Source organism: Cydia splendana, chromosome 5 (assembly GCF_910591565.1).
Source record: "Cydia splendana chromosome 5, ilCydSple1.2, whole genome shotgun sequence".
NCBI lineage: Eukaryota > Metazoa > Arthropoda > Insecta > Lepidoptera > Tortricidae > Cydia > Cydia splendana.
In genome coordinates this window covers 16,578,573-16,599,512 of record NC_085964.1, presented here as the reverse complement: position 1 = coordinate 16,599,512, position 20,940 = coordinate 16,578,573, and the positions used below count along the sequence as shown (strand labels likewise).

General features: G+C 36.8%; 1 protein-coding gene across 1 annotated transcript in view; it reads left to right on the top strand.

The window, feature by feature from the left end:
* LOC134790848 (fibronectin type-III domain-containing protein 3a) overlaps window positions 1-20,940 on the top strand; it is a 99,327-nt gene that overhangs the window by 71,141 nt on the left and 7,246 nt on the right. The window contains exon 3 of the mRNA XM_063761818.1: window positions 12,696-12,871. Coding sequence (XP_063617888.1) covers window positions 12,696-12,871 — 176 coding nt within the window. The remainder of the gene's footprint in view (window positions 1-12,695; window positions 12,872-20,940) is intronic.

Below are 20,940 nucleotides of genomic sequence, written 5' to 3'. Positions count from 1 at the left end.
GTTTCTAGTTTCGGAGATATTAAATGTTTTGTAAAGAGGTGAAAAAATGCTCAATTTTTTTTTATTGTGTGATCTGAAACCTTAATGCGTAACGTTTGTTTACCTGTTTTTATTTTTGTTATAAGTTAGTTATAAGCCTAGTAATGTCGTCTCAGAGTTTAGTAGAAAAGGTACCTTATGGAAAAAAGATTGAAAATTCCCAAAAAAACTAGTCAATACGGGAAAAGAAGTTTGGTAGAGAACTGTATTAGCATTCTGCAAAACTAATTTGATAATTTCAGTTCTGGTTGGGGCGCCTCGCAAATATTATAACCGTACATAGACCGACATCACAAATCCAAGTAGACTGCTATTATACCAAAGTTACTCTCGTCAAGTCTTTCTTAACTAGAATAATCTTCATTTGGTTTGGTCGCATGCAGTAAATCAGCCATTGGTTTGCTGAAAAATGCCAATACCCGACGCATTACCTTATGGAATATCTGAGGTCATTGAACCTCAATGCCGCTTATCTTCAATAGCAACCGAAATATATTATTGATAAGAAATAGACGATTTATACCATCTTAACCCCAAAATATTATTAGTTTATCCTAACTGTTCCATCATCATCATGCCTCATCATGTAACTTGACCACAAGGTACCTTTTCATTACATACAAATTATTGGTCTTTTTTAAGATTATTATGACGAAGAACTAATTAAATTGGGGGCAGTTTAATGTAAATTTATATTATCTATTCATAAAAGATAAACTATAATATGATTGATATTTTGTAGTGATGTATTATTAGATTTATTTCCATAAGGTACCTTTTCGTAAATGTATGGAGCAAATACTGTTATTGTTATGTAAGTTTAAAGTGGCATAAGGGGTTAAATATAGTATTTAGTTGGGGTTTTAGGATTTATTTCATTTGAATGACAGAATTTCTTTCATATGTGCTCAGAAAAATTGATTGTGTGTCACATTAAAAGTAAAAATATTCAATTTTGTGATTTTATATGAAAAAGTCAGAAAATACATTTTCACCTCTAAATCGGTATTGTTTTTTGCTTAAACTGTCTGTCAGTGTCGTTTTCTAATAGATAAAATTTAAATCTTGAGAGCTCATTGCAATCAATCGTGAAAATGAAATAAAACTTTATTTTCAAGAGATTGGTTAGTATACACATAAATCAGTCGATATCAAAAGTTTCTATTTGCATTACAGAACAAGTCGCAATATTTTTTTAATCTCAGATATATAAGGCATTATTATTTGTAGTCAACTATGTAACTTACTTCAGGAACATAGTTTTTTAGGCGGCTAAACTTAAAACTTCTCTATCGTAAAGTTGCTCATTTCACAACATTATTTTCAAAAAATCATATCTCTGTAACTACGCAACCTAGAAGGTTGATCTTTTGTGTTATCGATAGCTTATTTATTGTAGATTACTGGGGTATGCATAACTCCATACCCGCCATAAGGTACCTTTGACCGTGGGACGTCACATTTGATATTTACCAGTCGCTTTTAGGTGAAGGAAAAAATCGTGAGGAATCCGAACTAATCCCAATAAGGCCTCGTTTACCCTCTGAGTTCGAAGATCAAATGGCAGTCGCTTTCGTAGAAACTAGTGCCTACGCCAATTCTTGGGATTAGTTGCCAAGCGGACCCCAGGCTCCCATGAGCCATGGCAAAATTCCGGGACAACGCGAGGAAGATGATGATGATAATGATGATTTCGTTTCTCTAAGGGTCACAGTTTTATCCTACCTAACCTAACCCACAAATCGAAATCGCCAAATGTGTACTATGCGTCGTTGAAGAGTTCTGTTCTGATAATCATCAGCAGTTCCACTTCATCAAATGTGACAGTTTTTAATGTAAATGCTTGATTTTCTGATTAAAATACATAAATCTCTGTACGTATGCCTTTAAAATTTGAGGAGTTCTCTCGATTCCTCATGGATCCCATGTTCAGAACTCGAGCTTGACATAAATGTGGCTAAAAAACGTGAGCTATGCGTCGATGAAGAGTTCCGTTCTTGACCATCATCAGCAGTTCTACTTCATCAATTGTCACTTTTTTCAATGTAAATGCTTGATTTGTTGATAAAAACACAAAACTCACGATATGTATGCCTTTAATTAAAGATTTGAGGAGTTCCCTCGATTCCTCATGGATCCCATCATCAGTAGGTACTCGAGCTTAACAAAAATGTGGCTTTAAACCTTAACTTGCTTAATAGTAATTTTGAAGACCTATCGAATGATGTGCTTATGTTGATATTTCTCAATAAAAAAACAATTTTAGTTTCATACGACGACGACCGGTCTGGCCTAGTAAGTAGTGACCCTGCCTGTGAAACCGATCGGATCCCGGTAAGGGCATTGTATGATGAACACAAATATTTGTTCCTGAGTCATGGGTGTTTTCTATGTATATAAATAAGTATGTATTTATCTGTATAAGTATGTAATGTATATCGTCGCCTAGCACCCATAGTACAAGCTTTGCTTAGTTTTGGGCTAGGTTGATCTGTGGAAGATGTCCCCTAATATTTATTATTTATTTATTTACCTACCCATGGAGTGTATTTTAAACTACGTACCGAAGCGTAAAGTACATCAACACCACTTAATTAACGTCCATTAATGGACGGCTGGCAGTCCTCAACTATGAGTTTCTCCAGAAACTTCCTACCTCGCACAGACAAACTGTCGAATGAACTGCCGCGTGCGGTATTTCCGGACCGTTTCGACCTTCAAACCTTCAAGAAAAGAGGCCAGCATCGAAATTACAACCCCTAATACGGTGTTGCGACTGTAATGTTGCGAGTATCCATGGGCGACGGTAATCTTATCATCAGGTGATTCGTGTGCTCGTTTGCCTCCTATATCATATAAGTAAGACACATATAAAAACACATGTTTAAAATTTTATTAAATTAAATTAAATTAAATATTCCTTTATTTCAGACCTGTGGCCCATAAAAGTTGTTAGTAACAATGCCTTATTCTATGTTAGTATACAAAAAAGTAAAAACTAATAACAATTAAAATAACAACTAAATAAATTAATATCTATATTTTACACAAGCCCCAGCATTGTTTGCCTCCATTTGTTATAAATGGGGCAGTCAAACCTATACGCAAACAGTCCCAGGATGCTGTTGCTGCTGCTTCGAACGCGACTGAGCAAGGACGCCACTTTCTTGCGGATGATGGCGTGGAACCCGTCCGTGTGCACCCTTATACTTATCTTATAGTTTTGGAGTAAAATTACTGTATAAGTGTTTTTTTTTGCTATTTTGGCTACGGAACCCTAAAAACGTTCACAAATCGGACTATCGGTTTCGAAGAGAAACGTGGATAAACTACTTGAGATCTGGGGGACGATTTTTGAAATTCGATCGCTCGATTTCGTCACTCGAAAATCGGTGGAAAACTCGTGGAAAACGGCGAAATGCTAATTTTTGAAATACGAGCGATAGAAATTTGGAATCTAGTGGTATTGACCACTCGTTTTCAATTCTATTAGTAGAATTTAAATGCCTAGGAGTGGAAATATTATTCAACAAAATACACGAAATCGAGCGGTCGAATTTCAAAAATCGGCCTCCTGTGTGAAAACTAAAATACTTTTACCTAAAAGCAAAACTAGCATAAGTAATTACCATTTTCACTGTTTGATGTTGACAGAGGTACTCTGGCATGTGTAGATCTGATCTGAATCTGGTTTGCAGCTGAAATTTTAAATTATTGTAAAAGAAATAAGGTAGAAGTACTAGTGCTCGACATGGGCACTTTATGTCAAAGTAATATACGTTAAATTTGAACGGCGAAGATTTTTCTGTATTCAAATTTAATATTGTCACTTTGACATAAAGTGCCCATGTCGAATACTAGTGCAGCGTCGAGCACTAGTACTTCTACCTTAAGTTAACATTTTTAGATTAAATAAGTACTATTAGGTAACTCCATACGCCGTGCACCGCAATAACGCGGTTGGGAGCGGCAATTTATCTAGAAAAAAAAGATCTTCATGGACTTTCCATGTGCGGCGGTAATCGCTTATTTACCATCAGTGGCCTATTTTATAAAGCTACAAGTTACAATTTACAAGCGGAAGTCTCGTTCTAACACATAGGGTTAGAAAGAGACTTCCGCTTGTAAATTGTAACTTGTAGCTTTATAAAATAGGCCACAGGTGATTCGTGTCCTCGTTTGCCTCCTATATAACTTATATAGAAAAGCCTATGTTTATTTTAATATCCTTATATCTTATAGTTCTTGAGTAAAATGGCTGTGATCTACGGACGGACGGACGGGCGGACTGACCGACGGACATGACGAAACTATAACGGTTTCATTTGCCATTTTGGCTACGGACGGAACCCTGAAAACGATCACAATTCGGACTAACCAATTCGAAGAGAAACGTGGGTAAACTGAGGGCCTATCGCAAAACACGTTCGCCGTGTTACTTCTCTGTCGCACTTACGTACGAATTTACAAGTGCGACAGAGAGGCAACACGTCGAACGTGGTTCGCGGTAGGCCCTCTGAAGTCTGTGTGAAAATACAGATAACTAGCATAATTTAATTACCATTTACCTTCACTGTTCGATGTCGATGGTCTGGCATGTAAAGATGCATGGATTTGGTTTGCAGCTGAAATTTAAAATTCTGGTGAAAAATTATATTAATATTTTTAGATGATCTATTTTTTATGGGTAATCAAATATACCTACTGATGTTACTGTCTGTCTTTCGGGGCCCCCTGAGGATGGGGGCCCTGGGCACGAGCCCCGTGTGCCTTTATGGGAAAGTCGTACTGACTATAAACCACTTATTCATAAAACTTAGCATCTACCTGTGTTAAATTTGTCCCTTTCTAACAAACACAAATGACAAAATGACGGATAAAGATAATCGATTATCAAGGGCTTAAAAGCGTTTATGAATAATGTCATAAGAATACTGTTGTTGAAATTTAAATAAGTACCTTCAATTCAATCTCTCATAGCATAGCATACTTAGTACCTATTGATTGAAGTTTCTTGTTAGATGGACATTGTTTCCATCAAAAAATAGGTAGGTTATACTAATAAGTAATTAAAAATAATGAAATAGCTGTAAGTACCTACTCTGGACTGGAATAACCGTGATGTGCACAAAAACAGGCCAATTCGAACATACACTGAAATCAGAATAATAATTTATTTTAATCATCATCATGCATTCATTCTTAAATTTAGTCATCGTGCGTCTTGCCCGCACCAATACATGTACGGAAAAGTACGATATTTGAATGACATTAGTTAGATGTCATTATGATCCAACCTCACAAACACCCAATTATATGACAAATAAAATTGTTTACAGTACCTATATTAGGTACTCAGTAAAATTCCTCCTCCTTAGAAGGTAGGTAGTGTATGCCGTTTATACATGTTTTAGGGTTCCGTATTACCCAAAGGGTAAAAGCGGGACCCTAATATTACTAAGACTCCGCTGTCCGTCCGTCTGTCTGTCTGTCTATCACCAGGCTGTAACTCATGAACCGTGATAGCTAGACAGTTGAAGTTTTCAAAGATGATGTATTTCTGTTGACGCTATAACAAGGAATACTAAAAACAAAATAAAATAAATATTTAGTTTAGGGCTCCCATATAACAAACGTGATTTTTTTGCCGTTTTTTGCATATGGGCACGGAACCCTTCGTGCGCGAGTCCGATTTGCCCTTGGCCGGTTTTTTAAATTATAATATTAGGTCTTGGTTCAAAGTTTGTTTGGGGTTAGCTGGAAGGGATAACTTCATCTTTATAATTTAAAATGTATCTGTTGCTGTGCTGGACTGTTTTAAACTTACCTACGATAAAATGTTTATTACTTACCTAATCACTTAGTGCTACTTGCACCATACCACTAACCCGGGGTTAACCGGTTAAACCATTAACCTAGTGTCAAATTGTACTGGTAACCATGGTTACTCTAGGTTGAATCAGTTAACCCCGGGTTAGTGAATGGTGCAAGTGGCCCTTAGTGGGCTACAACTAAGGCTAATTACAGTAATTACTAATTATGGCTAATAGAAAGTTACCTTGTCTACTTGCAGCATGTTGAGGAAATTCTCATAATAAATGGTATTCCGACAGTGCATGGAGGTGCGGAAAGATTTAACTTTGGATAGGCTCTTTTTAGGGTTTTGTAGTCACCTAGAAACCGTTATAGTTTCGCCATGTCTGTATGTCCGAGGCTTTGCTCCGTGATGGTTAGTGTTAGAAAGTTGCAATTTGGCATGGGTATACATTACATATATCATGCATTGCGGCAGAACGATAAAATAAAAACTATCAAAAAATTTTTTTGTTCCAATAGCGTGGGGTACCGTTGGATAGGTCTTTCAAAACGAATAAGGAGACCCTTCTTTGATATAGTTAATTTTTTTGAAAGAAAAAAAATATGTGCCCACCTCTCTAACTTTTGAACCATGGGTCCAAAAAGTATGACAAAAATCGTGAAACAAAAGCTTAATAAATAATTTCAATGAAAACTATAGCAAACATGATCGGTCCAGTCGTTTTTGAGTTATTGCTAAAAATCTCCTTTTTCTTAGTAAAAAGACGTATACAAAGCGCTGCAAATAGGTACTCCCTGTAATTTATAATGTACCTACATGATACTTACGAATATCCCCCGTTTGGCCTATTTTGACAGAATCGTAACTACGAAACTCTACACTGATCATGGCTCGCCATTTAGCTTATTTCCTGTCTTGCCAAAGTCTCTCCGTTCAAAATGATCGCCACAAACGTGACGAATCTCCTGCAACTTTTCTATGGGTAAATGAACGAGATCTTCTTTTCCAGTCTAGCTTGTCTAACCCAAGTTATGCACCTGTAAGCAAAGTGGTTTTGGCTTCCTTTTCATTGTGTACTGTAAACATAATATTGAGGGACACAAATGATGCAAATTAAATCAATAAGTATTGCAAACATAAGAGGAAGATAGTAGTAGTAAGTATGTGCTTTAAAGTGATTGCGACATTTGGGTTCATGCAGGACTACTTTCAGATAACTAAAATATGAAATTGAATAACACGTAAGCTTTTATAGTAATAAAAGGTCATATTTGAAAAGAAATGGAGATTATAGAGATTCGATGATGATAAACAAAGTGGGTTGTGTCGGTCTAATAAGTACCTACCCTGTGCCCTAACTATTAGAAGAGACTTACAGGTAGCAAACATAGCAAATTCAAATAATACACCGCATAAGTAGCAAATAACATTTTTAGGAATTTATAAATTGAAATAGACGTCATCTTTGAATGCCTGGGAAGTATTTGACCAACAACTTTGATAACTAGAGACTGATGACCCCACAGTCAAACTCATTGTTGAGTTTTGCTGGGCTATGACTATTTTTAAGAATACCTCTGTATTTTACTAAATAAATAATAAATTAATAAATAACATTTAGGGCGAGCAATACGTGCTTGATCCTCCTATTACGGAGTACGGCGGAGACCGGATTCGAACCGGCGTCTCTGTCGGTCTTTAGCTTGTTACGCGGCTGATAAATCAAAATGTTTGATAAAATAATTTGATTTGTTCCCTGGTGGTTGTATTTCGGAACTTGTAGACTTACCGCTGTTCATCCTTGAGAAATCTGGCAAAGAATCCTCCTCGAGTGATTTCTCAGACACCGCATATTTCACAATATCGGTTTTTGCCGGCCATTGTACTATTTTACAACAGTATGGGTTTCTGTTTCAAATCACCACAAAACTCAGGAGAAGCAAACTCAACTTTAGAAAACTGTTATTATTTTGCAAAATTTGCTCACGAATTATGTCAATTTTGTATTTCAAAATGGTTGCCGCTCGTATACGCATAATGTCAAGTTGGCATTTCAACAGTGCTGCCGCCAATGCCACGCCGCTGAACTAATTATGACAAATATCTTTGCTATACGTTTGTTCGTAGTAAGAGAGTTTCTCGCCACTGATAGGTATTTGACATTTGACAGGAAATATTTCGGCTTACCACAGATACAGTATCAGTTAAGGGCTCTACAGACCTTGTAATATATCCACGCGATTTTTGATCCATTGCCGCCTATAGTGGGACATAAAATAGTAGAAATTAAATGAAATGGAACTCTAAACTTTCCATACTATATTTGGTCAAACAAGTTTGTCAGTAGAAAAAGGCGCGATATTCAAATTTCCTATGGGACGATAACCCTTCGCGCCTACATTTTTTAGCCGCGTTTTTCTACTGACGGAAATGGCTTGACAGACTATAAATTGTTGCCATGTGTAAGCATTTACGTCAAAAATGTGACATGGACGTAGAAAGTGGCGCCCTCATTTATTAACCGACTTCCAAATCTCAAAACGAGGAGATTCGATTGTGATTTTTTTAAATATTTTTTCCTCTATATCTCCGTCATTACTGGACCGATTTTGAAAATTATTTTTTTGATTGTATGTATATGCATACAGATTGGTCCCGTTTTTGTCAAAACCCAGTTCTGATGATGGGATCCATGAGGAATCGAGGGAACTCCTCAAATCTTAAAGGCATACATATAGTGATTTATGTGTTTTATCAACAACTCAAGCATATACATTCAAAAAAGTGACCCTTGATGAAGTGGAACTGCTGATGATGATCAGAACGGAACTTTTCAACGACGCATAGTTCACGTTTGGCGATTTGTCCTCTTCGTTATGTTTGTTAAGCAAGTTAAGTTTTTAAGCCACATTTTTGTCAAGCTCGAGGTCTGATGATGGTATCCATGAGGAATCGAGGGAACTCCTCAAATCTTAAAGGCATGCGTATAGAGATTTGTGTATTTTCATCAGAAAATCAAGAATTTACATTAAAAAATGTCGCATTTGATGAAGTGGAACTGCTGATGATGATCAGAACAGAACTCTTCAATGACTACACGTTTGGCGATTTCGAATTTCGATTTTGACGGAGCTGGCCCTGGAGCCAGACCTGACCCGGATCCGGGCTTTTATCTGGACCTGAACCCGGACCTGGACCCGGAATTGGATGGACCAAGACCTAGACCTGGACCTCGACCTGGACCTGGTCCTAGACCCGGAACTGGACCCGGACCCGGACTCGGACCCGGACTCGGACCTTGACCCGCAAAACCACTGATACCTAAGCTAAATAAACCACTATGATTACCTACCATAAAATGTAGGTATAAAGTATAATGATGCCAAACTTACTAGCCCCTCCCGCTCAAACCCCCGTACACCGCACCGCACGCGCCGTTAAGTGGGTTAGGTTAATAGGTTTGAACTGCGATCCTCACAGAACCGAAAAAAAGTGGGTTAGGTTAGGTTAGAACTGTGAGCCTTACAGAAACGAAATGCTACTAGAAAAGTGGTTTTGGTTAGGTTCGAACTGCAATCCTCACAGAACCGAACTGCTATCAGAGAAGTGGGTTCGTGAGGCTAAAACTGCGACCCTTACAGAAACGAAGTGCTACCTACTAGAAAAGTGGGTGGTTTTACCTCCTTTTCTACATAGTGCACCATCTATGTACAATAATCTTTCACCGGCCCCCATATAATTCAGTATATTTTTCTTGAAAATTATTTTCTACTATTTTATGTCGAAATATACGAGTAAGTAGGTGCAACTACAAAGTCAATCGCTCTATATAATTTTTGGCAAACCGCGAGTTCTCAGTTCGGGGCGAACTACTAGTTTAATTTAATTTTACTCAGACAAGATGTGAATGAAAAAATGCTATCTATCTACTTATGACATTATTGCGGGTACACAACATACTATTACTCTAATATGAAGGTTGGTTAATGGCAAAATAATGAGGGTTATCCATTTTCTTTGTAGCAACAAGTATAACCCAATGGAAGAGGTCTTACTATGTAACATGTGTTGTATAAGTATTATTACTTCGCCACCTACATTGTAAGCTGCGAATAGGGCAGAAAGGGTGCAGCTAGGTTAGTGGTTGCTTTATGTAGTCACGGTCGGTAATGATAATAGTAACTAGAACACTTGATAGTGGAGCAACATTGCAAAATGTCAGTAACCCCTACTTCCATAGTCAAGAGTAGGTACATAGTAAATATAGCTAGGCTACTAATGACAGTCATAGCCGTGATAGTTTACATTTCTAGTTGAAAATGTTACGATATGGTAATATATGTTACGATCTTACGATGCATAACGAGAACGATTTCTTTCAACAATTTCAGCCTCTCAGCAATTTCAGGCTTTTTACACCTCCCGATGTAGAAGTTAGACCAAGAAAAGTCTGCAGTGATTTTGATAGCCCACACGCACTGCAAGTGTTATTTATACGTCACAAAACTTCATAAACTAACACATCAAAATCCTTGGAGCCGCCATTAACAGGCGTTATCCTCTGTCGAAAATAGGCGGCCAATGGTCAACCACATGTCAACCATATGTATGGACTGACGTTTATCTGACATGACGTACCTATACATTTGATGTGCCCCTCCCCCGCAAAAAACGGCAGACTATTTTGTACCGAAAATTTTAGACATGGCGTCTCCGTTGGTTATATCCTCTAAGTCAAAATCGCTGCAGACTTTACTCGGTCTAACCTATTAATGTTATATAAATAAGTAAATAACTGGTAGGTAATGCAGAGTCTTTCAGTGACGAAACATCACTAATTCAGATCTGTCACTTTGACAGCTAATAGAAATAGATTTCATCTGAAAATGGGAACAGCGTTAAATTGTAAGTTAAATCTGAATATATGTGAAAGTTGATAAATACGACAACTGTGGTTTTAAATATCGAGTGGTTTAATTGAGAATTCGTACAGGTTACATAGAGAGGGTGCATGAAAGGCGGCAGCACAGGAGCTCCCTGTTTCCTAGCGCGATCTGTCAAAATATTTTTGAGGGTTAGTACTTGTTAGAGTCTGTGCGGAAAGAGAAGAGTCGTGAAATGTATGGGACCCTACGACTCTTCTCTTTGGCACAGACTACTAGTGAAAACTAGTTTTCACGGAAATTTTCTTTCAGAGTCTAAAGGTAGGTGCGACGACGAGCGAAGCGAGGAGGAACGTGTCAGTTTAACCATGACCAAACAGAACAGACCTTATTGTATTATATACTACTTATATACCTAATGTAAAAAAAAACTTTTACAGTACATATAGTCTTACTTGTGCGGGAAAGAGCACTTTCCATGCGTAGGTATGTCAAAAGTTAAACGGCCATATCCTCCTGAGTCCCCCTTGTCATTATTGCAGTTTTGAAAATGGAACCTTCTTGTATTCCATTTTAATTCAAAATTAAATTTGGATTAAATCCTTTATAAAGGCCTCAGGGACTCAGGAGGTTATGTATGTACTGTAAAACGTTGTACGATTACACGTGCGAATAGGTAATTCACAACTCGTGTCGATTTTCCTCTTTTCCGCACTTGTATCGTAAATAACTATATTGTGTTATATGTGTGCATCAAGGCACTTTGCGAAAACTAGTTTAGACTGAAAAATCCTTGTAGTTTTCACCGAGGCCTTACGGTATACTAGTTTTAACTAGTGGAAATGCGTTTTCACTGAGGCGACACGGAAAACTAGTTGTAATTAGGGAAAACGTGAATTGACAAAAAATGGGTTTTTTACGGTAATAAGGTAACAACGTATGTATTAGCACAGAATAATTAATAGTACTACCGTACAGAAAGGAAACTTCCTACAAAAACGAAGTTTGACAGCGGTTCAGGGTCGAATAATGCTGTCCCTTTCTAATAGATGGCACTATCCCTTTCGGCTATTTAGGGTTGTCAAAAATCAAGTGATTATCTTATCTGTGGTCGTGCACGCAAAAGGAAGTCAAGTGGTGCCAACCCTAATAATTGCTCGGAGCAATGCTGAGCCGAGCGGAGCCGAGTTTGACCGAAGTCAGGAGTTTCGCACCCCTGGTATTAGGCTATATAAGATGTGCTAATGATTACGTAGGTAGGTACCTACATAGAATACATATTTGAAAGCGCTGCATGTTATTCACAAAGTTAATGTTCTCGTTGTTTAGGCCTGTTAGGTACAAGTAGGTAAATTAAAGTTAATAATATACATATAAGCAAACATATTACATAGATAGCACAACAATGCCCCGCAAAAACAAGATTTACTTTCCTTCAGCAGTCGGATAAATTCCCGCGTAGTCCTAAGGCTGTTGAATGTTAAGCAAAACTCGTTGTCTAAATATATTTATTACATGTTTTTATTATATGATCGTTGATCTTTATCATCGGTAATAATTGGCTTCCTGTATCTACTATAATTTCTATATGAATGTCATAGCTGTTGGATCTTCAAATTAATAAAATAAAATAAATAAATAAATAATATGTCAGTCGTAAAATAACTGCTGCTGCTGCTGCTGCTGCTGGACAAAGCCTTGCTTTAGAAGCTCTACAAAGGTCTAGCGATTCCCGGCGACCACAATGGACTCTCTTCTAGTAGGCCTATGTACAGTCACACATGGGATTATTATACCATTTAGGGTTCTTTCTAAATTGAAAATTCTATAGCGTAAGTATTGAACAACCAATTTAGCTAGGACCCTAAATGGCGCAACAATCGCGGAGCGTGATGGTACCTACAATAAGTGTCGAGGTTTCTTCTTACATTAACATCACATTTATGGTGTTCCAGGCGGGATGCCGGTGGTGACGTCGGCGACGATGATGCCGCCCATGCTGCCGCCGGTGTTGGACGAGAACATGCGCCACTACCTGGTCCACCAGCACCAGCACCCACACCAGCACCCGCACCACCAGCCCCACCACCAGCCTCACCACCAGCCGCACCATCAGCCGCCGCCGCATTACGTCAGTATAATAACCAAAATATTATTTTAAACTTCATTGCACATTAAATAAAGTACAATAAGTGGACTTAAGGCCTCTTCTTCTTCCTCGTTCCCTCAATGCTGAGGATCGCAGCCATAAGGCCTCTAGGCTTCAGTCTACCATAGGGCGAAACATAAATGCGTCCAAGAGGGTGCAGTGAGAAAAAAGTGCCTATGTATTTAAATTAGGTATGATCGCGACTTGCGACTGGTTATTGGGTACGTTTCAAAAAATGGTCTCGTCGTAGACATTTCGTGTTGCTGTGTCGGCATGTATATTATATACCTAATAATTATATCTATATTAATTAGTGGGCTCATATAGTAGGTAGTTAGTAGATCTTCGATTCGATTTCATCCAACCTACTCACAACGAATGACTTTTAATGGCGCAGGTAATTTTTAAACCAGAACAAGACAGTGGTATCACTCCAAAAGTACCTATATAATAAATAAATAAATAAATAATGCATTACTTACAGTTTGTACTCTTTACTTCTATCAGGCATGTGATTAGACTTGGCTATCCGGATGCGCTTTTGCACCAGCATTTAAAAGAAGCGTTTCAACCAAAGTGGCAAATTAGCCAGAAATTTTATCCAAGGACTTATGGTACGAAAAGCGTCATTTCCACGAATTATACGCAACAGTAATTAATCTAGAATTGCACGTGAGTTTAATAGGTTGCCTAATTTGTATGCCTTTGAGGGTACCCTGCACTCAGTGCACCGCGTATGAATCATTCATTACCGAAGCTGTGTCGTACAGTGAATGAATTGGGTCCTTTGTAGAATCAACTGTACCCTACGTTTCGGTAGAATGACAGCAACTCAATAAAGGCTGATATGGGTACATGTTACGGGTTAATTTTTATGCCTAATGTACCGTAACTGCGGGTTACTTGGACCAAAAATAATCAGACTTTTTGCAAACGCGTCTGTCATTTCTACGGTTATTGATATATTAGAACGAGATCAAGTTTAATAGTAACTTAAGGATATATTCAATAACTTTACCCATATCAAAATAAAAATACACACGTATAAATATATTTTTTTATTTTTTATTATTTTGGGCCAATGTTGTTAATAAGGGAGGGCTATTATGGTCCAAAATGATATGGTCGTAGAAATAGCATATTGTGTGTATATTTGGGCCAATGAAAGTACAACGTAGGGGTATTAAAAATATAATAAGAATTTTGTGGTACTAATCAGAGTTTTTTTTATTGAAAAAATAACAAAATTTTGACTTCTAATTTTAGACAAATATACTTATCAACAATTTTTTTTTTTTTACATTGTGATAAACACCTTTTTTAAAGTAACACAAAGAAAATATGAATGGAAATAATCAAGCTACTTCTAAGTAACATTTATTACTTAACTTAGATGGTATAGGTTTTTTTTCTGTCAGCCTTGGTAGGAGATCAACGTAATCATATAAATTTCGCTTATTCGTAATTCAGTCTCATTAAAATATAGCCTTTATTTCAACTTTTTGAGACTGCTTTTGCTTTTATGACTTTTTTCTGCAAACCTGATGGTGCTGCGTCTGTCAGTGATGAAGCACTAAGGGAGACCTCGGCAGGCACATTCAGTTTTTTCTTCTTAACGTTTATTCTCGTTTCTACGCTTGTGTCAAATCGAGAATGGTGCAGTTTTTGAATAAAAACCTCAGATATAAGATCATTGTTAATGACTCGGTCCTGGTTTGGCAATCTATCTAGCGGTTCTTGTTTGTGTGGAGGATATATTGCAGTATTGGCCCAGGGTCAATGTTAACCGTAAAGCGGGATAAAGTATACCTTCTTTTAATTTTGACAAATATCACTACTCAAAGTTAATAAATCTTTGTGATCTTAACATGGTTATATTACTAAACACATAAATGACTTCAAAAAATATATATTATACAGTGTACTTACCAAGAAACAAAGTTCTAACAGAAAGTTTGCAGAGGTATTTTTGCCTAAACTCACGTGTCCACACTTCGAGTATGACTGACAGGACAGGTATGAACACGATTGCGAGACCAACCAAGCAGTGCTCAATCGGGAGTAGGGATTGCAAATATTCGAAACTTTCAGGTATCCGAATATTCGACTTTTTCTGACGACATATTCGAATATTCGAATAATTATTCGAATATTATAAAAAATAAGGAAAAGAACGAGAACTCGGTTTATTATCGTTTTATTCAAAAGCCTTTTTCACATATTGCTAAAACTAATGATATTTTGCAGAAATCCACTTAATTAACTAGATTTTATCATCCCATAGATTTATAAGGCATAGATCGAGTGTTCGTACATCCCTAGTGAAGCCATTTCAAGTGCGACGTCACGTCGCACTCGTGTCACCGTATTCTAACGGCCCTGGCAGTACTCAAGGTCACGTCGGTTTCAAAAACACAGGAAAAATGGTTGTTTATGCATTGAATGGATGTCACAACGCATCATATCATAAAAACAAACCGACTTACATTACATTTCACGCGTAAGTATAGAGTTTAATGTGATATTTTTACGTAATCGTAACTACAAAAATCCAATGTTTCGTCAGCCGCCATTTCTTCTAAATGTTGCCAGTGTAGTGAATATTTTTTCCTCCAAATGGGACATGACGTCTACATTTTAAAATAAATACGCTCAATTGAATTTCATTGTACAATTAGGGAAAATTATAATTAAGTTAATTATTTAGGTATTTAGTTTTTTTCTTATTTTTATTATGTGTAATGTTCGTTTCAGTTTTCTGACTGATCTGCTTCTGTCTGCGAGATGGAAGAAAATAATTAGACTAAATCGGAATGACGCAATATGGAAACATTGGAAACCGACTAAACACAGTCGAATATGCTTTGTCATATTTAAATTTATTCTTATTATTTTATGCACATTTATTTTGTTGAATAAAAAAAAATTGTAAAAACTTATCAGCTATTTATTTAAACCTTATTTCACAAAGTACAGAAATGCAATAAATCCCAAAAGCTAAACACACACACAGTTAGTTTAGCTGTGGGAAAACTTACTATTTAATAAACCCGGATGCATAATTGTTTGGAATTGTATCTATCTATCTATAAATCCCAAAATAAACAAAAAGCTTTTGTTACAAAATCGAATCTACACACTTCCAAATTATTAATAACCAAGGGTGGATGTTGTTAAAATTCCCCTACTTTGAGAGATGTAAATGAATACTGGCAACATATTTTGTATATATGTGTGTGTTTGCTGAGCGTAAAACACGAGCGTCGCACGCACACATCCATCGTGTTTCGGCTTCACTTTTGGCAGGTTCACCGTATGGGAACTATCTGTCTATGCGTTATTAGTTTAAGTTATCATCCTATATACTATGAGATGCCCACATTTATAAAAACAAGTAAAACGCCAAAATAAGACGTATTCAATATTTCTAGATAAAACTTTTATTATAAATGCGTCGTTGCGTGAAATAATATACTTAACTTTAACCATCCAAACACCTAGGTATGTAAGATATCTTTTTTAGTAGGTAATTATTTTCTGATTTAAATTAACTTGTAGTCACTCAGAGGCCTGTAAAAAGGCATTTAATTCCATTGTATTTGGAATCTTTATTGACTTTATTTGTTTTGGCACGTTTTTATTCCTAATGGTCGACTTATTTATATAATATTGGAATATTTAAGGGAAAAAGTTAGTTGACTACTGGGTGGATTATTCGTCAGCTAAAGGTGCATAGTTAGATTCTCTAGTTGGGCAGGTTTGGTATTATCAAATTTGAGAATTGCGATAAGTGCGGGCAAGGTTTTGCCTTCAAAAAATCGCTTAACGTACGCTTGCACTGAATAAACAGAATGACCCTTTAACTTAAAACTTACGCACCGTCAAAATAACATACTTTTTGATTTCGTTTTCTTTCAAATTGAGTTAAGTTTCACTGTATTCACGAAGTCTATCGAGAGGGTATTTGGGTACCTACCGTTCCTCATTCACTGTAAATACCCGGAAACACACACAGAAACTGTAACTACAGGGGTTGAAATAGATTTTTTATAGTAATAAAAAATATTCGAATATTCGAAAACTGAGCGGCCGAATATTCGAATATCAAAACAGGTCGAATATTCGACAAATTCGAATATTCGAATTGCAAGCCCTAATCGGGAGCTTACATTGCCATCTACGATTTTGGGCTAGAACTCTTACGATTGACCGATAGACTATGACATGGTGGCAAGTAGAAACATTTTTTTGGTTTGGGTTAATGTTATCCCCTAGTAGTAGGAGATCCCCCATATAGCCGACCTTCACCAATCTGTCTGACGGATGAAACTATTAAAATATGAAAGAAAATATGTTCCAGAACATAAATAAATAGGGTTGCCTAAAGAAATATGGTCAAGGCTTGAAGCGAAAGGGTTGAAGCGAAAAAAATGGTCACATACATTTTTTTTTTCGTTTGATACCTATGTCATAAGATGTCATTTGATATTAATTTTAAAATAAATAGGGTTCTTCAAAAAAACATTTTTTGATAAAGTGAATATTTTAGGAGATAGTCGCCTCGAAAGAAACAATATGTACGTGAGAATTTTTTTTCGTGTCAACCCTATGGTGTGGGATGTTGTTGGAAAGGTCTTTCAAAATGAATAGGGGTTTTAGAAGAATTTTTTTGATAAAGTGAATATTTTCGAAAATAATCGCTTTGAAAGAAACAAAATGTGTGTGACAATTTTTTTATCTTTTCAACCTCATAGTGTGGGGTATCGTTGGATAGGCCTTTAAAAATGAATAGGGTTCTTTAAACAACATTTCTTGATAAAGTGAATCATTTCGGAAATAATCGTTTAGAAAGAAAAAATAAAGGTTTTTCCTTCCAACTTTTGAAACATCTGTCCAAAAAATATGAAAAAAATCATGAAAATAGTGTTTAAAAAACTCAATCAAATAAAATTATTAAACTTGATCAGTTCAGCCGTTTATGAGTTATCGCTAAAGGTCTTCCCTTCTTATTTTAGTTAAAGCCTGGCAACCCTCATTTGTGACCGGATTTTCGCAGGCAACCCTATGCCATTGTATTTGCAATAAAATTACATTTTGATGTATAATTCAAGCGTCAGACAGATGAGTACAATTATCGATATAAAATCACCTCTTTAAACACGGCAACCACATAATAGTGACCGGAAAAAGATAGGCAACCTAGATGATTTATGTTGTACAAGTTGTATACTTTCCATTGAAACTTATTTCGATCGTCAGACAAATCGATGAAATTTGCCGAAAAAATTTTTTTTCAAAAATTTATTAAAAATAGCCTTGACCATATTTCTTTAGGCAACCCTATTTATTTATGTCCTGGAACATATTTTCTTTCATATTTTCATAGTTTCAGCCGTCAGACAGATTGGTGAAGGTCGACCATATATGTGGGATCTTAGACCATAGGACTAATGTAGCCCGCAGTTACGGTACATACAGCCTAGCAAAAAAGATTAGAAATTAAAAAGTGGCAACACTGTAGTGTCGTCCCTTTCAAATTAATTAATCTAAAGGGCCCATTACACAATGGGCCATTGCCGGCCACTCCAAGGGACGCAGCCATGCGGTAGAATGAGATAGCAATATCACTTGCTCCCTCTAAGGCATAAATGCGTCCCTTGGAATGGCCGGCGATGGCCCATTGTGTACTGTAGGGCTACCGCCAATACCGAAAATCGTCAATTGCGGGCATTTTTCTCTGTCACTCTAATTACGCCTTCATTGGAGTAAAAGAGTAAGATCCCCGCAATTTGCGAATTTCGGTTTTCGCGGTAGCCCCTCTGGGCCTTAAGAGAACGGGACGACACTACAGTGTTGCCACTTTTTAATTTCTACTCTTTTTTGCCAGGCTGTACATGATGATAAGCACTGAATCGAATGATTTAAGATTTAACTATCGTCTTGCTAATTGTTTTTTTACACACAGTGACGCGATGCCCCAATATTTGATAGTAGATTAATTTGCTACGAACTGGATCTCGTTATGGTATGAAGTAGATAGGCGCCATCAAGAGTAATAGCGCTGTGATAAAACCTACAGGTTTAATTATAAATTGTAAACCATGACCGAGCCACGAGAACGCACCTACAGCATTCTAGATTCACGTCGAGATTGCTATCTCGAATAAATATATGGTTATGCGGTTTGCATTGTAAAACAAGTACCGTCAACCGGGGTGACTACGGATGGCTAGGGTGAATAGGGACAAAAGTTAAAAAGTGATTTACCTGACAATTTCTTAATAACTCTCTACACAAATTGTATCATACAAAATCTACTACAGATGTTACATAAGTTACATAACTAATAGTGCATAATTGTTTTCCATCGTGTTTTCACGGAAACGCACGTTCGTACGTTCAGTTCTTGCTATTTCAGTCAGTCTCAGTACAAAACAAGATACTGAGGTTGACTGAAGTAACATGACAAATACGAACGTTTCCGAAAAAATGCGATGAAAAACAATTATGTCATTTTTAATCGAATAAGACACTTTGTGTGGGTATTTTTTAAGAAATTGTCGGTAAATCACATTCTTAGTTTTGTCCCCATTCACCCCGGCCATCCCTATTCACCCCGGTCGAGTAGATTTCTCATGCAAAAACCATTTAGCGGGTTTCTCGGCAAAGTTGAGCCCTAAAGCTGTCATTTAGCCGCGTCGGTAGCTAAGCTGGCGGCGGATATTCTCGTCGGCTGCCATGCTTAAGTTCACTGGCCTAGCAAGGTCGGGGTAGATTACTATTTTTTTTACAATCATTTCACTTAGTACTGATAATAGAGATCAGCTCGTTATATAGAGGATAATCACAGGACACCGGCTCCGCGCATCACAATACTTAATTAACGTAGGCCGATTTATGGCATTATATGATGCGGGCGCCAATTTAATGTTAAGCATAATTACTACATCTTTGTCTGCTTTGCCCCTTGCTAAATAATTATAAAAGTTACCACGGGAATGGGGAGAAATTATGTCTGGTCTAAAGGCCGTAACACACTATCGCACCGCACCAAGGTCATTGTGCGACGCATCAATAAGTAAGAGCGAGAAAGAGATATCGCTTTCTCGCTCTTACTTATGGGTGCGTCGCACAATGACCTTGGTGCGGTGCGATAGTGTGTTACCACTATAAGGATGGTATTTCATCTGTCCAATATCTTGGTCCAATGTGTATTTGCGTCTCACATTTTGCTTAATGAGAGATTATCTATAATAATATATTCTATAAGAAGAAGAAAAACTATACTCATCCTTTTTTTGGTGCTAGTACTAGCGTAAAACAAAGACAGTATGATTTTCTCTATCTATGTTTGAAATGAATATTATTATAATTATCAATTCATTTCTTTCTCCAAAGAAAAAACATGAATCTAGTAATTCTAGTATATAATTGGATGCATGAATGGAAGTGACCGAACAGGATAGTAGGAGTAACAGCGAAAGAGCTATTATTGTTTGTCCTTGTCACAGTCTCACATTTTATATGTTCCCCACCGTAAATTTAGTATGGTAATCCATACTAATGGTGGGCAACAAATAAATTCGACCAATCATAGTATACCACTTCTATAGGATCCTACCTTCTATGAGAAAAATAAGCACTTTACAAGCTGACATTGACATTTTGTAACAACGTCACTCTGACATTGACAGGACTAAAGTCGTAAAGCGCTTGGTTTGGGTTGGGGTTGTTGATATGGAATCGATTTAGAATACATATCAAACTTACTCCCCTGTTGATAGTGTAGACATTCGTGCTTAACTTGATTTCTCACCGTCGTCTTATATTGCACTTACTTTGAATTGAAATATCTATTTATGTTTTGTGAAGCAGTTCACGCTATACTGTTAAATACTAATATTTTTCGGTTCTACTTATTAAAGTATTGCACTGTGTTATTTTCAAACAGACAAAAATGATATGAACACCGGGACAAAGTTGACGCTAAAAATGAATACGTGTTCACCTTCTGTGTAAACAAATTCCATTGATTTGTCATTTCGCGTGTA